The sequence below is a fragment of the Microcebus murinus genome, chromosome 4, assembly GCF_040939455.1.
Source record: "Microcebus murinus isolate Inina chromosome 4, M.murinus_Inina_mat1.0, whole genome shotgun sequence".
Lineage (NCBI taxonomy): Eukaryota > Metazoa > Chordata > Mammalia > Primates > Cheirogaleidae > Microcebus > Microcebus murinus.
In genome coordinates, this window is record NC_134107.1 from 59,817,950 (window position 1) to 59,833,700 (window position 15,751).

The 15,751-nt window shown below is 38.3% G+C and overlaps 1 protein-coding gene across 3 annotated transcripts in view; it reads right to left on the bottom strand.

Annotated features, from left to right (window-relative positions):
• C2CD3 (C2 domain containing 3 centriole elongation regulator) overlaps window positions 1-15,751 on the bottom strand; it is a 143,848-nt gene that overhangs the window by 93,430 nt on the left and 34,667 nt on the right. For 2 of the 3 annotated variants that reach the window (XM_012744854.2, XM_076002308.1), the window contains exons 6-11: window positions 11,363-11,495; window positions 10,797-10,925; window positions 7,320-7,467; window positions 3,003-3,154; window positions 1,855-2,064; window positions 1,245-1,357 (exon numbers count right to left, since the gene is read on the bottom strand). In XM_012744854.2, the coding sequence (XP_012600308.2) occupies window positions 1,245-1,357; window positions 1,855-2,064; window positions 3,003-3,154; window positions 7,320-7,467; window positions 10,797-10,925; window positions 11,363-11,495 (885 nt within the window). The remainder of the gene's footprint in view (window positions 1-1,244; window positions 1,358-1,854; window positions 2,065-3,002; window positions 3,155-7,319; window positions 7,468-10,796; window positions 10,926-11,362; window positions 11,496-15,751) is intronic. The other variant, XM_076002307.1, reaches the window with a different exon arrangement.

Sequence of the window (15,751 nt, forward strand, 5' to 3'; positions counted from 1 at the left end):
GTTGCCCCTGCAATCTAGCCTGGGTGACAGAGCCAGACTTTATCTCAAAAACATTAAAAAAAAAAAAAATGAATTAAAAAATGGGCAAAGGATCCAAATAGACATTTCTCCAAAGAAGATAAACACATAAAAACCACATTAAGAGATGCTTAACATGATTAGCCATAAGGGAAAAGCAAATCAAAACCACAATCAGATACTACTTTATACCCACTAGGATGGCTAGAATAAAAAATAAGGGAAAGTAATAAGTTTTAATGAGGATGTAGAGATATTAGAACCCTCATATACTGCTGGTAGGAATGCAAAATGGAGCAGCCATTGTTGAAAACAGCCTGGTAGTTCTTGAAAAAGTTAAAAATACCGAGTTACCATATGACTCAGCAATTTTACAGATATATATATATATATATATATATATATATATATATATATATACCAAGGGAAATGAAAACACATGTCCATGAAAAACTACACAAATGTTCATAGCAGCATTGTACAAAATTGCCAAAAGGTAGAAACAACTCAATGTATATCAAGTGATGAACAGATAAATGAAATCTGGCATATCCACACAATGGAATATTATTAAGCCAAAAAAGGGAATGAAGTACTGATACCACACCATAACACAGATGAAACTTGAGAATATTATGGTCAGAAAAGAAGCCAGTCACAAAAATCACATGTTGCATAATTTCATTTATATGAGATAAGCAGAATGGACAAATTGATAGAGACTCGGCTGCTTAGGGCTGGTGGGGAAAGGGAAATGGGGAGTGAATGCTAAGTATGGGGTTTCTTTTAAGGGGGAGGAAAATACTCTAAAATTATATTGTGGTGATGGGTTGTACCAGGAATATACTGAAAAACATTAAATCATACCTACACTTCAAATGAGTGAATTGTATGGTATATAAGTTTTGCCTTGTTAAAACTGTTTTTTTAAAAAAAATGACAAGAAAAATGATGACAGCTCAAAGAACATGATCTAAATGTTAGTATATTCTGAGTTCCAGTCTCAGCTATGTTACTGACCCGCTGCCTCATATCAGGATAGTCATAGTAACACTGGGCCAGTTTCCTTGCTTATATAATAAAATAAAGGAATTAGAGTAGATTCACTTTGAAGTTCTTTCTAGCTCTAAGATTCTATGATACTACAAAAGTCAAATGAGTAATTAGGAATTCAAAAATTCTCAAGTCAAGATGTCTAAGGAACAGAAAACCAGTCTGTTTCTTACCTCCATCTGTAATTTTACTGGAAGCAAGTCGAACCACCTCAGTGATCAAAGCTGTCTTTCCCAATCCACTTTTAGAAAAGCCCACAGGAAAGTGATATTCCACAAAGAAAGTGCTAAAATAAAAACAAAAAGTGATTTAAAAATGAACCATATAATAAACCTGTGTTCTGGCTAATGAATCCTACATATCTTTGAAGGTCCTACTTTCAGGACCTCCTGTCCTCAGACGTCCTACCCTCTTCTTCAAAGCCTTCACCAATCCTTTCAGGCAGAATTAAAGGCTCCATTCCTTGTGCTCCCCATACTTTCAATATAAAACATCTATTTTGGTTCCTAAATCTCTAAAATGTTATAGACAGTCATTTAAAGGCTTCTCTCTCCTGGTAACTGTAAGGTCTGCAAGATCAGAGTGTGTATCTTAATTTTGTTTATTCCCACACTTACTTAATGTAGTTCTTGGGAGCTAGTGGGGGATTCAATACATTTCTACTGATTGAGTGATACATAAGAAAACATGTTAGAAATCATAAAGTGTTATACAATTGTTGATTATTATCAGGCACACTTTCCAAAAATGTCAAATTTAGCTTTCTCATGTTAAGAGACATACCGCTTTTTTGCTGTTGTTAGCTTAGGTGGTCTCCCAGCAAAACTTTTTTTGCCAGGGGTCATCTGAGGACTATCTGGAGGGACTCCCATTGTTTCGATGACGATTCTGACTGAATGTGTTCTACCCAGAAGGGCCAGTCTATCCACACTTAATGTCATCACTTGGGTATCCTCTGGAGTTTCTGAGAGCATCTGTTGTTCAACCAAACTTCTGAAAGGAGTTCATAGGGACAGTAAGGCAGATGGTTAGAGGCTCAACATGAAATAATCTAGTTTGCACAGGCAAAACAAGGAAAGAGGTTAAGGTAGCAAGTATCTTGATTCACAAGTTATCAGGGACTGGAAACAGATTTAATTATCAGATTCTACAATGTAAAAAATCTCAAAAAATGTAAAAACATTCTTGTAATCTAAAGGTTTACCTCTACACAATGGAGGTATAGAAATTAGGTTTTTCTAGAAGGGATAGACTTTATTTCACTTACCTATTATCCTAATATAACTACTGTCACTTTTGCGTATTCCTTTTCATTTGCTTTCTTTTTTTTTTTTTTTTTTTTTTTTTTTGAGACAGAGTCTCACTTTGTTGCCCAGGCTAGAGTGAGTGCCGTGGCGTCAGCCTAGCTCACAGCAACCTCAAACTCCTGGGCTCGAGTGATCCTTCTGCCTCAGCCTCCCGGGTAGCTGGGACTACAGGCATGCGCCACCATGCCCGGCTAATTTTTTTATATATATATCAGTTGGCCAATTAATTTCTTTCTATTTATAGTAGAGACGGGGTCTCGCTCTTGCTCAGGCTGGTTTTGAACTCCTGACCTTGAGCAATCCACCCGCCTCGGCCTCCCAGAGAGCTAGGATTACAGGCGTGAGCCACAGCGCCCGGCCCATTTGCTTTCTTTATGCATGTTTCTACATGGCTGTGATCACAGCACACATACAACTTAGCATTCCACTTTCTCCCTTAACCATTTTAATTGTACCATCTTTTCATGTTATTAAATTTTTAAGGATTACAATGTTGACTGAGTTACTATAACTTAACCACTCTGATAGTGTTGGGCAAACATAGGTCATTTCACTTTAGGAGATTTTGAGGAAATAATATTCCTTTGCTTTTGCCTCTAAACAAGCACTCAGAGAGAGGCTCACCTATTTTTCTTGCCTGCTGCCTTCTTCTTTAGCTTATGATCCCTTGACTCTAGAACCTTAGATCTGGCAAGAGTTTTTGACTTGTTCATTTTTTTAGAATGGGCAATATCATCATCTTCACTGAGGAAATCACTCATGCTGGTTTCAGATTTCTATGGGGAGGAATAAACAAAAAGTCACCAAAAGATAACAGCTTTGGGGATAGTCGTAAACAAAGATTTCTCTAAAAGAAAGCAAATTCTTCTCTGCACATAACATCATTCTCTTAAAAAGATAACTGATATCAGGGAGATACTCCCATATTTCTCCCAGTTACACAAAAATAATGTTAATGTTCACAAAAATAACCTCCAAGTTTAGTTCAAAGTAAATAAATGATATTCTTCTTTCAAATCCTCAATAATAATAACAACCACCATTTATTGACTACCTACCCTGTGTCTGGTATGCTAAATGCTGCATGTATATTTCTAATATTTACCACATTCCTATGAAGTGTCTTTATCTCAATTTTTACAGATAAGAAAATCAAAGCTGAGAGAAGTTAGGTACCTTGTTTATCATCCAAAGCTGTAAGCAGTAAAGCCAGGTTTTGATCTCCATGGGTTTCAAAGCCTGTATTCCTACCACAGTTTGAGGCCAAATGACTGGTACAATGTCACCTAGCTAATTATTTATTTAGACACAAAGATTGTTTTTTTTCATTGCTCCATATTATAAATGATTCATTCTATTTTTAATCTTGTTAAGGTGAACTTTTTACTATATGTCATAAATTTCCTTAATGAGGGAATATGTGGCTAAGCCTCCAGTAATTCATTTTTTTCTTTTTTTGAGACAAGGTCTCTCTCTGTCTCCCAGGCTAGAGTGCAGTGGTGTCATCACAGCTTACTGTAACCTCAAACTCCTGGCCTCAGCCTCCCAAATTGCTAAGATTACAGGCGTGAGCCACCACCCCCGGCCATAATTCATTTTTATTTTGAGAAAGGTAGCTAATACAATTGAATGATCAACCCCTTATATTACAAAATTAAAAATAAAAAGAGAAGATGGCATTATAGTTATTGGGTTCCAAATAAAAAAAAAAGGGCATAAAGCTTGCTAGTACCTCATTCAGGAGACCAGCCCAAAGTCATTTTAAGTCTATCATCTCCAACTCCTTTTTTTCAGCATCTCAGGGTATATAATGCATTCACATGTGATAAGGGGAACAAATTAATTTAAATAAGCATGATAAGAATGTCCTTCTAGGAAGGAATACAATTTTTTAAAGGTGAAATTACAACGCTTCTTGCCCTTAAGTTTTTTTCTAAGTGGCAGCTTTTAAAAATGGTTATTGACAAGGTAATCAAAATCTAGAAGGGTCCACAGGCTGAAAGAAATTAGAGTAAACATAAACTAGGTTGTTCAAAAGCTAAGAATTTCAGGGACTAAAAATACATGGTAATAATGTTGAATTTTTAAGCTATGGATGTTATTCACTATTAAGAATATCAAACACTATTCACTATTAAGAATATCAAAATATCTCATGACCCTTGAGAAGGACATGAACAAAAATTGGTTCACCTTTCTTTTAGTTAACAAATACTTTCTAAAATTTTTCTTTTTTGAGACGGAGTCTCACTCTGTTGCCTGGGCTAGAGTGCTGTGGCATGAGCCTAGCTCACAGCAACCTCAAACTCCTGGGCTCAAGTAATCCTTCTGTCTCAGCCTCCGGAGTAGCTGGGACTACAGGCATGTGCCACCATGCCCGGCTAATTTTTTATGTATATTTTTAGTTGGCCAATTAATTTCTTTCTATTTTTTAGTAGAGACGGGGTCTCGCTCTTGCTCAAGCTGGTCTCGAACTCCTGACCTCAAATGATCCGCCCACCTCGGCCTCCCAGAGTGCTAGCATTACAGGTGTGAGCCACCGTGCTGGCCCACTGAAATTATTTCATTTATTTATTCATACATTCATTTATTTACTAAATAAATTTACATTCATTTATTCAAACGAATTCATACATTCATTTATTTACTAAATAGTCACTAAGTGACTACTCAGTATTTGCCTGGCCTTTGCTGTACTTGTAATAAAAAGATGATGAAGACACGTTCATGTTTACGAGGAACTATATCACATAATGGTGATATAATACAAATATGTCCAAGATATTGTGGTGCAAGATATTGGTGGCATTTACTTCTGCTTGGTGAAGTCTGAGAAGATTTCTTCATATAGGTAATGCGTTAATTCTTAAAGAATAAAGTTTACCAGATGGATAAGGGCATTTCAACATTCAAAGTAGAAGTATTGGTACCAGCAAAAAATATGGAGATCCAGGAGCTATTAATAGAACGTTTGAGGAGTGGGTTTGAGACCCTACTATGGCTGAAGTCTCCAGTGGGTAAAGGGTAAAAGTGGGAGATAAGGTTAGGGAGATAAGTCAGCATTAGATTCTAATGCCATGCTCAAGACTTATGATGATGTAGTCTAATAGAAAAAATACAGGTATTTTTGCCAGATAGACTAGGGTTCCAGTCTAGACTACAATTCCAGATCTGCTACCTAATTATTTGTACTTAACCTCTCTAAGCTTTTGTTTCATGATATGTAGAAGAGAGCCAATACTATATTAAGCGGCTGGTAAAAAAAAATTAATGAAATAATGAATTAAAAACATTTGGTGCAAGCCAGACAGGGTGGCTCCTGCCTGTAACCCGAGCACTCTGAGAGGCTGAGGCGGGAGGATCGCTCAAGGTCAGGAATTTGAAACCAGCCTGAGCAAGAGAGAGACCCCCCTCTACTGAAAATAGAAAGAAATTAATTGGCCAACTAAAAATATATATAAAAAATTAGCCAGGCATTGTGGCACATGCCTGTAGTCCCAGCTACTCGGGAGGCTGAGGCAGAAGGATTGCTTGACCCCAGGAGTTTGAGGTTGCTGTGAGCTAGGCTCATGCCACAGCACTCTAGCCTGGGCAACAGAGTGAGACTCTGTCTCAAAAAAAAAACCCCAAAACCAAAAACAAAAAACATTTGGTACAGGACTAAATAAATGACAGATAACATGTAAAGTCCCTGGCACACAGAAAATGAGTAATAAATAATAAATGTATAATAAATAAACCTTTTGTTATTTATCTTAAAGGTAACACAATATCAGCAATGATTTCTAAGGTAGGAAGTCATGAAATTCTAACAATTCCTAATGTCTTTTCAACCCATCTCCTCCTTTCCAATGGCACTGTTGCCACTCTCACTCACCCAGGTGCTCCTTCTCACACCTCCCATAATGCAATGGCTTCCTATCTGCTCTGGTTATTCTCCTCTCAGTCTGCCCACTACATGGTTGCCAGATTAAGATGCCTAAAACAGTTTTGATATGTCATTTCCTCCTCACCTGATATTCAAAACTTTTCACAGACTGGCTGTAATGTGCTAGCCTGACTCATCAACTCCTTTTATACATGAATTTGCATCCAGTTAACGGGATCCCTTACAGTGCACAAATATGCCTTTTTACACAGGTCATTCTTTCTATATCCATCTCATATCCTTTCTCTGCCTCTTAAAACACTTTCAAGTCTCAGTTAAAATACTTTATTATTCATATGCTTTTTGTGACAATCTCACATAAAAGTTCTCTCTGCTTACTCTGAACCCAAGTAGTCCTATTGTCTTAACACTGAGCTGGTATAAACTATCTTGTATTTCAGTTATCTTTTTCTGACCTGAAAAAAAGGAAAATCAGGAGTATGACAGCAATCTTCACACATATAAATGATTTCTTGTGGAACAGGGATTGGACTTACTATTTATAAACTTTAGAAGATGCTAAGAACATACAACTTGATATAAGAAAGAACTTTGAAAAACCAGAACTGCCTGAAAAAGAGAATACCCTGTCTTAAGGACCAAAAGTATTTGTCATCTGTGAGTAGAGGTGTTTCTGGAATATTTTCAATAGATACAAGTCAAGGGTGGTTCTGAGGGTATAATTATATTAGCTCTTCCTTAGAAGAGCTCTAAGAAAGCTATATAATACATTAATTAAGACAATAGGTTTTGGACTCGGGCAAACCCAAACTCAAATTCTGGCTCTAAACACTTATTTGCTATTTGTCCTTGGATAAAATACTCAATCTTACAAAGCCTGTATCCTCATCTGTAAAATGAAGATAATACTTTCCTCTTAAGATTGTCATTTTGATTGAATAAGGCAAGGTATATAAAATGGATAGTTTCCTGTCTGGCAAGTGGGCTGCAGCTACTGATATTACTAACACTCTTATTCTCCAATTCCTAAAGCTTCAGAGTCAATGACTTACAGGTGCAGTGTAGAATAAGTTCTCCAGGAGACTCTGGTCATACTGAGGATCATTCAGCTCACTGCTGCAATACACATCACTCCCAGGAGGTGGGGAATCTGGAGGAGAGCCTAGCCCATCCCAGAAATGACTGTGGGAAAATTCAGCACTGCAGAGATAAGAAAAACAAAGCAGAAGGACTGTAACAGAAGCTTCAGCTGAACTTTCTTTAGTGAAACTTTCTAAAGTTCTAAATATGTAAGAAGATATTTTAAACAAAAGACTCACATTAAGCAGAAGACTACTGAACAGATATTTTCCCATTATATTCCTTGTCCTCTGGGAAGCTAACTACTAGTATTCAAAACCACTACTGACACTGATTGTGATCTCATTCCTTTATTCAACAAACATTTATGGGTTACCAACTATGTGCTAGGTCCTCAATGATAAGGAGCTGGCTAAACTAACCTAATCTCTACTCTTGTAGTGTTTATGGCCTAGGAGGAAGAAAGAAAAGGTAAATAACTATAATTCAATGAATTAAATGTTATATGTCATTTTTGTAAAAAAGAAAAAAGGGTTAATTCATAAAATATGCCTTTTTTGCTAAACAAAAATATGTGTAATTAGGATTATTTTTTGCCTATTTAATTAGGCAAAATTAGTGCCATGTGGAATATAAAAATGAATAAAATACTCTATAAAGAGTTTGTAAACTAATGAGAAGAAATGCATATAAATGACTATAAACTCAGAATTTTTTTTTTTTTTTTGAGACAGAGTCTCACTCTGTTGCCTGGGCTAGAGTATCGTGGCATCAGCCTAGCTCACAGCAACTTCAAACTCCTGGGCTCAAGTGATCCTTCTGCCTCAGCCTCCTGAGTAGCTGGGACTACAGACATATGACACCATGCCGACTAATTTTTTCTATATATTTCTAGTTGGCCAATTAATTTCTTTCTATTTTTTTAAGTAGAGACGGGGTCTGGCTCTTGTGAGAGCTGGTTTCGAACTCCTGACCTTGATACCTTGAGAGATCCACTCGCCTCGGCCTCCCAGAGTGCTAGGATTACAGGTGTGAGCCCCCATGCCCGGACTTTTTTTTTTTTTATATATAGTCTTGCTCTGTTGCCTGGGCTAGAGTGCTGTGGCTTCAGTTTAGCTCACAGCAACCTCAAACTTCTGGGCTCAAGCAATCCTTCTGCCTCAACCTCCCGAGTAACTGGGACTATAAGCATGCACCACCATGCCCAGCAAATTTTTTATATATATTTTTAGACATCCAGATAATTTCTTTCTATTTTTAGTAGAGAAGAGGTCTTGCTCTTGCTCAGGCTGGTCTTGAACTCCTTACTTTGAGCGATCCACCCACCTCAGCCTCACAAAGTGCTAGGATTATAGGCATGAGCCACCATGACTAGCCCAAACATGATCTGTGGAGTCACTAGAGCAAAACCCCTACAGATCATTTTTTATTCTTTGCCCTCTTTCCACAACCAATAAGTCATCAATTCCTGTCATTTCAACCTTTTTCTTGAGTCAGAGTCTCACTCTGCTGGCCGGGCTAGAGTACCGGCTCAAACTCCTGGGCTGAAGTGATCCTATTGCCTTAGCCTCCGGAGTAGCTGGGATTACAGGCATGTGCCACCATGCCTGGCTAATTTTTTCTATATATTTTTAGTTAGCCAATTAATTTCTTTCTATTTTTAGTAGAGATGGGGTCTCACTCTTGCTCAGGCTGGTTTCGAACTCCTGACCTCGAGCGATTCGCCTGCCTCAGCCTCCCAGCGTACTAGGATTACAGGAGGGAGCCATTGCGCCCAGCCCATTTCAACCTTTAAAATGCTCCACCTATACCCGGGGGAAAAAAACTCCTGCATACTTTCCCAACTCTCCTATCCAGCTGATTTTCCAAACTGTTGTGAAAGTAATCTTTCTTCTCTCCTGCTCAAAGTATTTTAATGTTTACTCAATTTCTATAATATAAAGTTCAAACACATTAACATAATATTCAAAGTTTGGCTTCCACTTAACCTTTTACATTATATCTCTACTCACTCTCTACCTATCCTACCATTAGCAGACCAAATGATTATATAGTCTTGATACTTCCCTATAAGAAGTCTAAGCCTTAACCAAATCAAGCTAATTGGAATTTCTGAAACACTGCTCTATCACACTTCTTTTTTTTTGAGACAGAGTCTCGCTTTGTTGTCCAGGCTAGAGTGAGTGCCGTGGCGTCAGCCTAACTCACAGCAACCTCAAACTCCTGGGCTCAAGTAATCCTCCTGCCTCAGCCTCCCGAGTAGCTGGGACTACAGGCATGTGCCACCATGCCCGGCTAATTTTTTTCTATATATATTAGTTGGCCAATTAATTTCTTTTGATTTATAGTAGAGACGGGGTCTTGCTCTTGCTCAGGCTGGTTTTGAACTCCTGACCTCCAGCAATCTGCCCACCTCGGCCTCCCAGAGTGCTAGGATTACAGGCGTGAGCCACCACGCCCGGCCTCTCATACTTCTTAAACTCAGCACATACTAATTTTAACCATTATGCCCTACTATCTTTCCAAGATAGGAATATAGATATTAATAGTATTTTATTCAAAAGACAATAAATACATGAGTCTGGTTTAAGGGTACATGTTAGTAATAATATTAACAATAACAGCTATCAAGAGTTGAACTGTTTATCAAGCACAGTGTTAGCTTCTTTATATATATCATTTCTTTTTTCTTTCTTTCTTTTTGAGACAGAGTCTCGCTTTGTTGCCCAGGCTAGAGTGAGTGCCATGGCGTCAGCCTAGCTCACAGCAACCTCAAACTCCTGGGCTCAAGTGATCCTCCTGCCTCAGCCTCCCAAGTAGCTGTGACTACAGGCATGCACCACCATGCCCGGCTAATTTTTTATATATATATTAGTTGGCCAATTAATTTCTTTCTAATTTTATAGTAGAGATGGGGTCTCGCTCTTGCTCAGGCTGGTTTTGAACTCCTGACCTCGAGCAATCCGCCTGCCTCGGCCTCCCAGAGTGCTAGGATTACAGGTGTGAGACACTGGGCCTGGCCTATATATATCATTTCTAATCCTCACAATAATTTTGCAATATTATGTATAATTCCAATTTTAATGACACCTCTAAAGTTCAAAGATACCCGCACAAGGCCAGGAAGCTAAGAGACAGATATAAAATTTCAACCTATATTTGTTTAAAATCCATGCTCTTGTCATCATACCATGCTAACACTGGTGTTGAGGAAAGAGTTGGGAGATAAGAATGGAAAGGTAGATTGGGGATCATTCTGAAAGTGAAGACAAGAATAAAAGGCTAAAGATTAGATTTTTATTTAGTAGGCAATGAGTGGTAGTGGAAGGAACAGGGAAGGACTTGGTTAGTCTCAGGAAGTGCTGCTTCAGGAAGAAGATCTGTTAACAATGTATACAAAGAATTAAAAGAAGCATATAAAAGGAAGAAAGCTAGTTAACAGTGCTTACCTGCCTAGTAACAGCTGTATAGCTCTGGTATCAGCTTTTGTGTCACTTTTCCAAAATGTATTCTCAGTTGGTGGGAGGAGGTGATCTTCAATGTGGTCTTTAAATTGATCCCTAAATAAGGATCGGATTCTAAAGTGTTGAAAAATATTTTCTCACTGAGTGGCTAACAGATGGGAAAAATCTAAATCATAATCAATTAGTACACGGAGTTGATCTGACTCAGGAGATTTAATATGCTTTAGATTTAACAGCCTTAAATATATATAAAATTTTACACTTTGTAGGCTCTTCCCTATGTTAGAATCCCATTTCATTTCTGTCAGGCAGAAAGAGAATATTCCCATTTTATATGTAAGCATGCAAGTTCAGAGAGCACAAAGAATTTACCCATTTATATATATAGCAAGTGCCAATGCTAGGACTAGATTTTGAGCACCTTAACTCCTAGTTTAGGATTTTTTCGCATCACATTAAGAATTATTATCCAGTCTATACCCTGACAAAAACATAAGTTAACAGCTATTAAGAAATAAACTACTGGGGTTAATGTTTACCCTGTAACTTACTGTGCTGATGTTCTATGAGAATCTTCCTTTATAGGAGAATGAACTTTGTCCATCAACATGCTAGTATCTGGGCTTGATTTCATTGCAGAAATCACCATGGCATTACGCAGTTTATTGCCTCGTTCTAATAGAGCTGAAGAGGTAAAAGCAGAAAACAAAAAATCTAAAATCCAGGAGAAACATTTTGCAATATTCAGCACATTGTCTTCTATCACAGGACTTACCACGGTGTACTGTAGTGGCTTATTGTCTGCCTTCCCCATTAGCTTGAGAATTCCTTGAGGACAATCACTTAATTTAACAACAGATGTTTACTGAGCTTCCACTATATGCATTGCTTTAGATGCTGGCATTACAGCAATGAATGAAGTCTCCATTCCAGAGAGACTGACCACTTTGTGGGAGTTGTTATATCCATATACTGACTCTTGCAACTGGTGTTTGTATATAATAAGATTAGCAATGTATATATTTTATTTTTGTATGCAGAGGGCCTTATTGAATTCTATTATTTGTACGAGTTTTAATGTCATTCTTACCAAGAAACACAAACAACTGTATAAACTAAACCTTTAGGAGACATAGTTATACTCTATTTCAAATTTATACTTTTATGGATGAAGAAAAGAATACTAAGTAGCTTTGATGACTTGTCCAAGATCAGGTTGAGAAGTCAACTGAATTCAGGACAGATGTTTCCCTTATTTCCTACATGCCATGGGAACAGCCCCTGCTAAACACAGGGAGGTATACAGTTTCTGATTTTAGTTCCAACTTTCAGCTTTCTATTCTAAAGCCCTCTTAAAAGCAGGATGTGTAGTTAGTGTTTCATAAATACTAGCTGATTGACTGATTCAGCTTTGTACCCTCTTTTCTGGTATGATGTCAGTACAATATAAACCAAGAAGATCCCTATGTTTATGCATTTGTTGTGTCCCTCCCATGACTTCAACTCTAGGCCTGCTAAAGTGGCCCACTTAATCTTGTGGAAGGGACCTTTAAATATCATATCCAACTACCTACTTGATGATTAATCCAATATGATGAGTCCTACAAGAAGGTTATCCAGCCATGCTTGACCATTTACACTGATGTAGAATTGACTACTTCTTGAAGTAGTCCTTTCCCATCTTTGTACAGGTCAGATTATTATCAGACTATTAACTCAGACTGACCTACCATCTGTCTTGCTTGATCTTTAAGTCCACTGGTTGTAGTAACTCTTATTAAAGAGGTTGCACATTGACAGTCCATGAGATTGTGCATGGCATATTTTGTTTGGCTTGAATAGTTGGCCAGAATAATCTTGGTTTAAAAGGAAAATATAGGCTGGGCATTGTGGCTCTTGCTTATAATCCTAGCAGGCAGGATTATAAGCATGGCAGGAGGATCACTTGAGGCCAGTAGTTCAAGACCAGCTTGGGCAATACAGTGAGACCCCCTGTCTCTATAAAAAATTTTAAAAATTAGCCAAGTGTGGCAACAGGCACCTATAGTCCCAGGTACTCAGAAGGGTAAGGCAGGAAGGTCGCTTAAGCCCAGGAGTTTGAAGTTGTAGTGAGCTATGATCACGCCACTGTACTCTAGCCCAGGCAACAGAGTGAGACCGTGTCTCAAAAAAAAAAAGACAAGACAAGACAAAACAAAACAAAAAAGACCTATATAAACAATGAACCTACAATAGGAATGAAGCAGAGGAGGAGCTGCCCTCTTTGACAGGACAGGAAGGAGCTCCCCTAACTCTGAGCTTATGTCTTCATTTGAAAATGGAAACAACAAACCCTTTCTCAGGTGATTTTTGTAAGATTGTATGTATAAAGCAGTTGGCATAGTAGCTAGCACATAATTAGTGTTCAATAAATGGCAGCTGTTTTCACCAGGCTATCTCTTGGTGATCCTTTTACCAGCCTAGCTACTTTCCTTAGAAGGAACTCATCTCCTTTAGATCTTTATTTATTTATTTATTTATTTATTTTTTTGAGACAGAGTCTCGCTTTGTTGTCCAGGCTAGAGTGAGTGCCATGGCGTCAGCCTAGCTCACAGCAACCTCACACTCCTGGGCTCAAGGCATCCTCCTGCCTCAGCCTCCCGAGTAGCTGGGACTACAGGCATGCGCCACCATGCCCGGCTAATTTTTTATATACATATCAGTTGGCCAATTAATTTCTTTCTATTTATAGTAGAGACAGGGTCTCGCTCTTGCTCAGGCTGGTTTTGAACTCCTGACCTTGAGCAATCCGCCCACCTCGGCCTCCCAGAGAGCTAGGATTACAGGCGTGAGCCACCGCGCCCAGGCTCCTTTAGATCTTTAATGTTACCTTCTTAATGAAGCTTTCTTTTGCCAACCTATGTAGAACTAATATCCCCTCCTTTCACTTTTCTTGCTTCAGTTTTCCCCATCTAACACCACATACTTATTTTAGTTTATCATTTGTCTTTCCACCTAGAATATATGATCCATAAAACAGGAGTACATGTCTTTTTTTTTTAGAGTCAGGGTCTCACGACGCTGCTCAGGCCCCAGGCCATAGCTCACTGTAGCCCTTGAACTACTGGGCTAAGTCAATCCTCCTAACTCAGTCTCCTAAGTAGCTAGGACTACAGGTGCATGCCACCACCCCTGGCTAATTTTTAAATTTTTTGTAGAGACAAAGTCTTGCCATGTTGCCCAGGCTGGTCTAGAACTCCTGGCCTCAAGTGATCCTCCTACATCAGCCTCCCAAAAGTGCTAAGATTACAGGTGTGAGCTACCATGCCCAGCCTCTCTCTCTCTTTTTTTTTAAACTGCTGTAGTCCTGACACCTAAAAGAATGCCAGACATTTGGTAGGTGCTGAATAAATAACTGCTTAATGAATGAACAAATATCCTTCTCAAAATCTGGTGTCCAGGTCTACACAAAATATTCCAGCTTTGAGCTGACAAGTGTTGAGTACAATGGGACGATTTTTTTTCTTGTTAAGAAAATCTTTACATTAAAGACTAAAAGTAATAAATTATAATCTTGGGATTATATTTTTAAAAATAAGGAATCATAACACATTTCAGTTGAAAAATATAAATGGAATATTTTTATTCACTTAAAAATGTCCTTACTAATGTAAATTATGTATCAAGATAGTTATTTAAAAGCCTTTTCTGGTGAGGCGCAGTGGCTCACGCCTGTAATCCTCACTCTGGGAGGCCAAGGCGGGCGGATTACTCGAGGTCAGGAGTTCCAAACCAGCCTGAGCGAGATCCCGTCTCTACTATAAATAGAAAGAAATTAATTGGTCAACTAATATATATAGAAAAAATTAGCCGGGCATGGTGGCACATGCCTGTAGTCCCAGCCACTCGGGAGGCTGAGGCAGTAGGATTGCTTGAGCCCAGGAGTTTGAAGTTGCTGTGAGCTAGGCTGATGCCACAGCACTCACTCTAAGAGCCTGAGCAACAAAGTGAAACTCTGTCTCAAAAAAAAAAAAAAAAAAAAAAAGCCTTTTCTATCCCAGAAAAATGATGGATTTAAAAAAAAAAGACTTTTTGGGCCAGGCATGGTGGCTCATGCTTGTAATCCTCGCACTCTGAGAGGCAGAGGGAGGAGGATTGCTCCAGCTCAGGAGTTCGAGACCAGTCTGAGTAAGTGCAAGATTCTATCTCATATAATATAAAGAGAAAAAAATTAGCCATCTCTACTAAAAACAGAAAAAATTATCTGGGCGTGGTGGTGTATGCCTGTAGTCCCAGCTAGTCGGGAGGCTGAAGCAGGAGGATTGCTTGAGCCCTGGTGTTTGAAGTTGCTGTGAGCTAGGCTGATGCCACTGCACTCTACCCAGGGCAACAGAGCAAGACTATTTCAAAAAAAAAAAAAAGACTTTTCTATTAACACTACAGGTATTCCACTTTGGAAATTTTACCTGTGGGGATGAAGACAAATTCCTGTCATGCTATTCATGTCACAGAGATATATAGCTGACCATTGCAGTGTAATGTAAGTCAACTACTTTTATTATACCACTCCCTACCATGAGCTAATCTAATTCTGTTCCTATTTGCTTTTTATTTCAGTGTAAGCCCTTACATGGATGAACTGTCTCCTTTCTATTTCTGTTTGGCCATAAGTCATATTTAATTCCCAAGATTAAGATCAGCAGTTGTTGTGTACTGAATGTTCCCACTGAGACTAATAGTTCAGAATAGTTCAAAATGTGAAATGGATTTGGTCCTAGCCTCTGTACAATGGTATAAATAAATGCTGATGATAAGACAAAAACTTTACCTGCCTTGAATTATTCAAGAAAAAAAAATAACAGCATAGTATTTTTCTATGATAAAGCCTTCTCTTCATATCTAGGTTCATCTTTTTTTTTTTTTTTTTTTTTTTGAGACAGAGTCTCCCTTTGTTGCCCAGG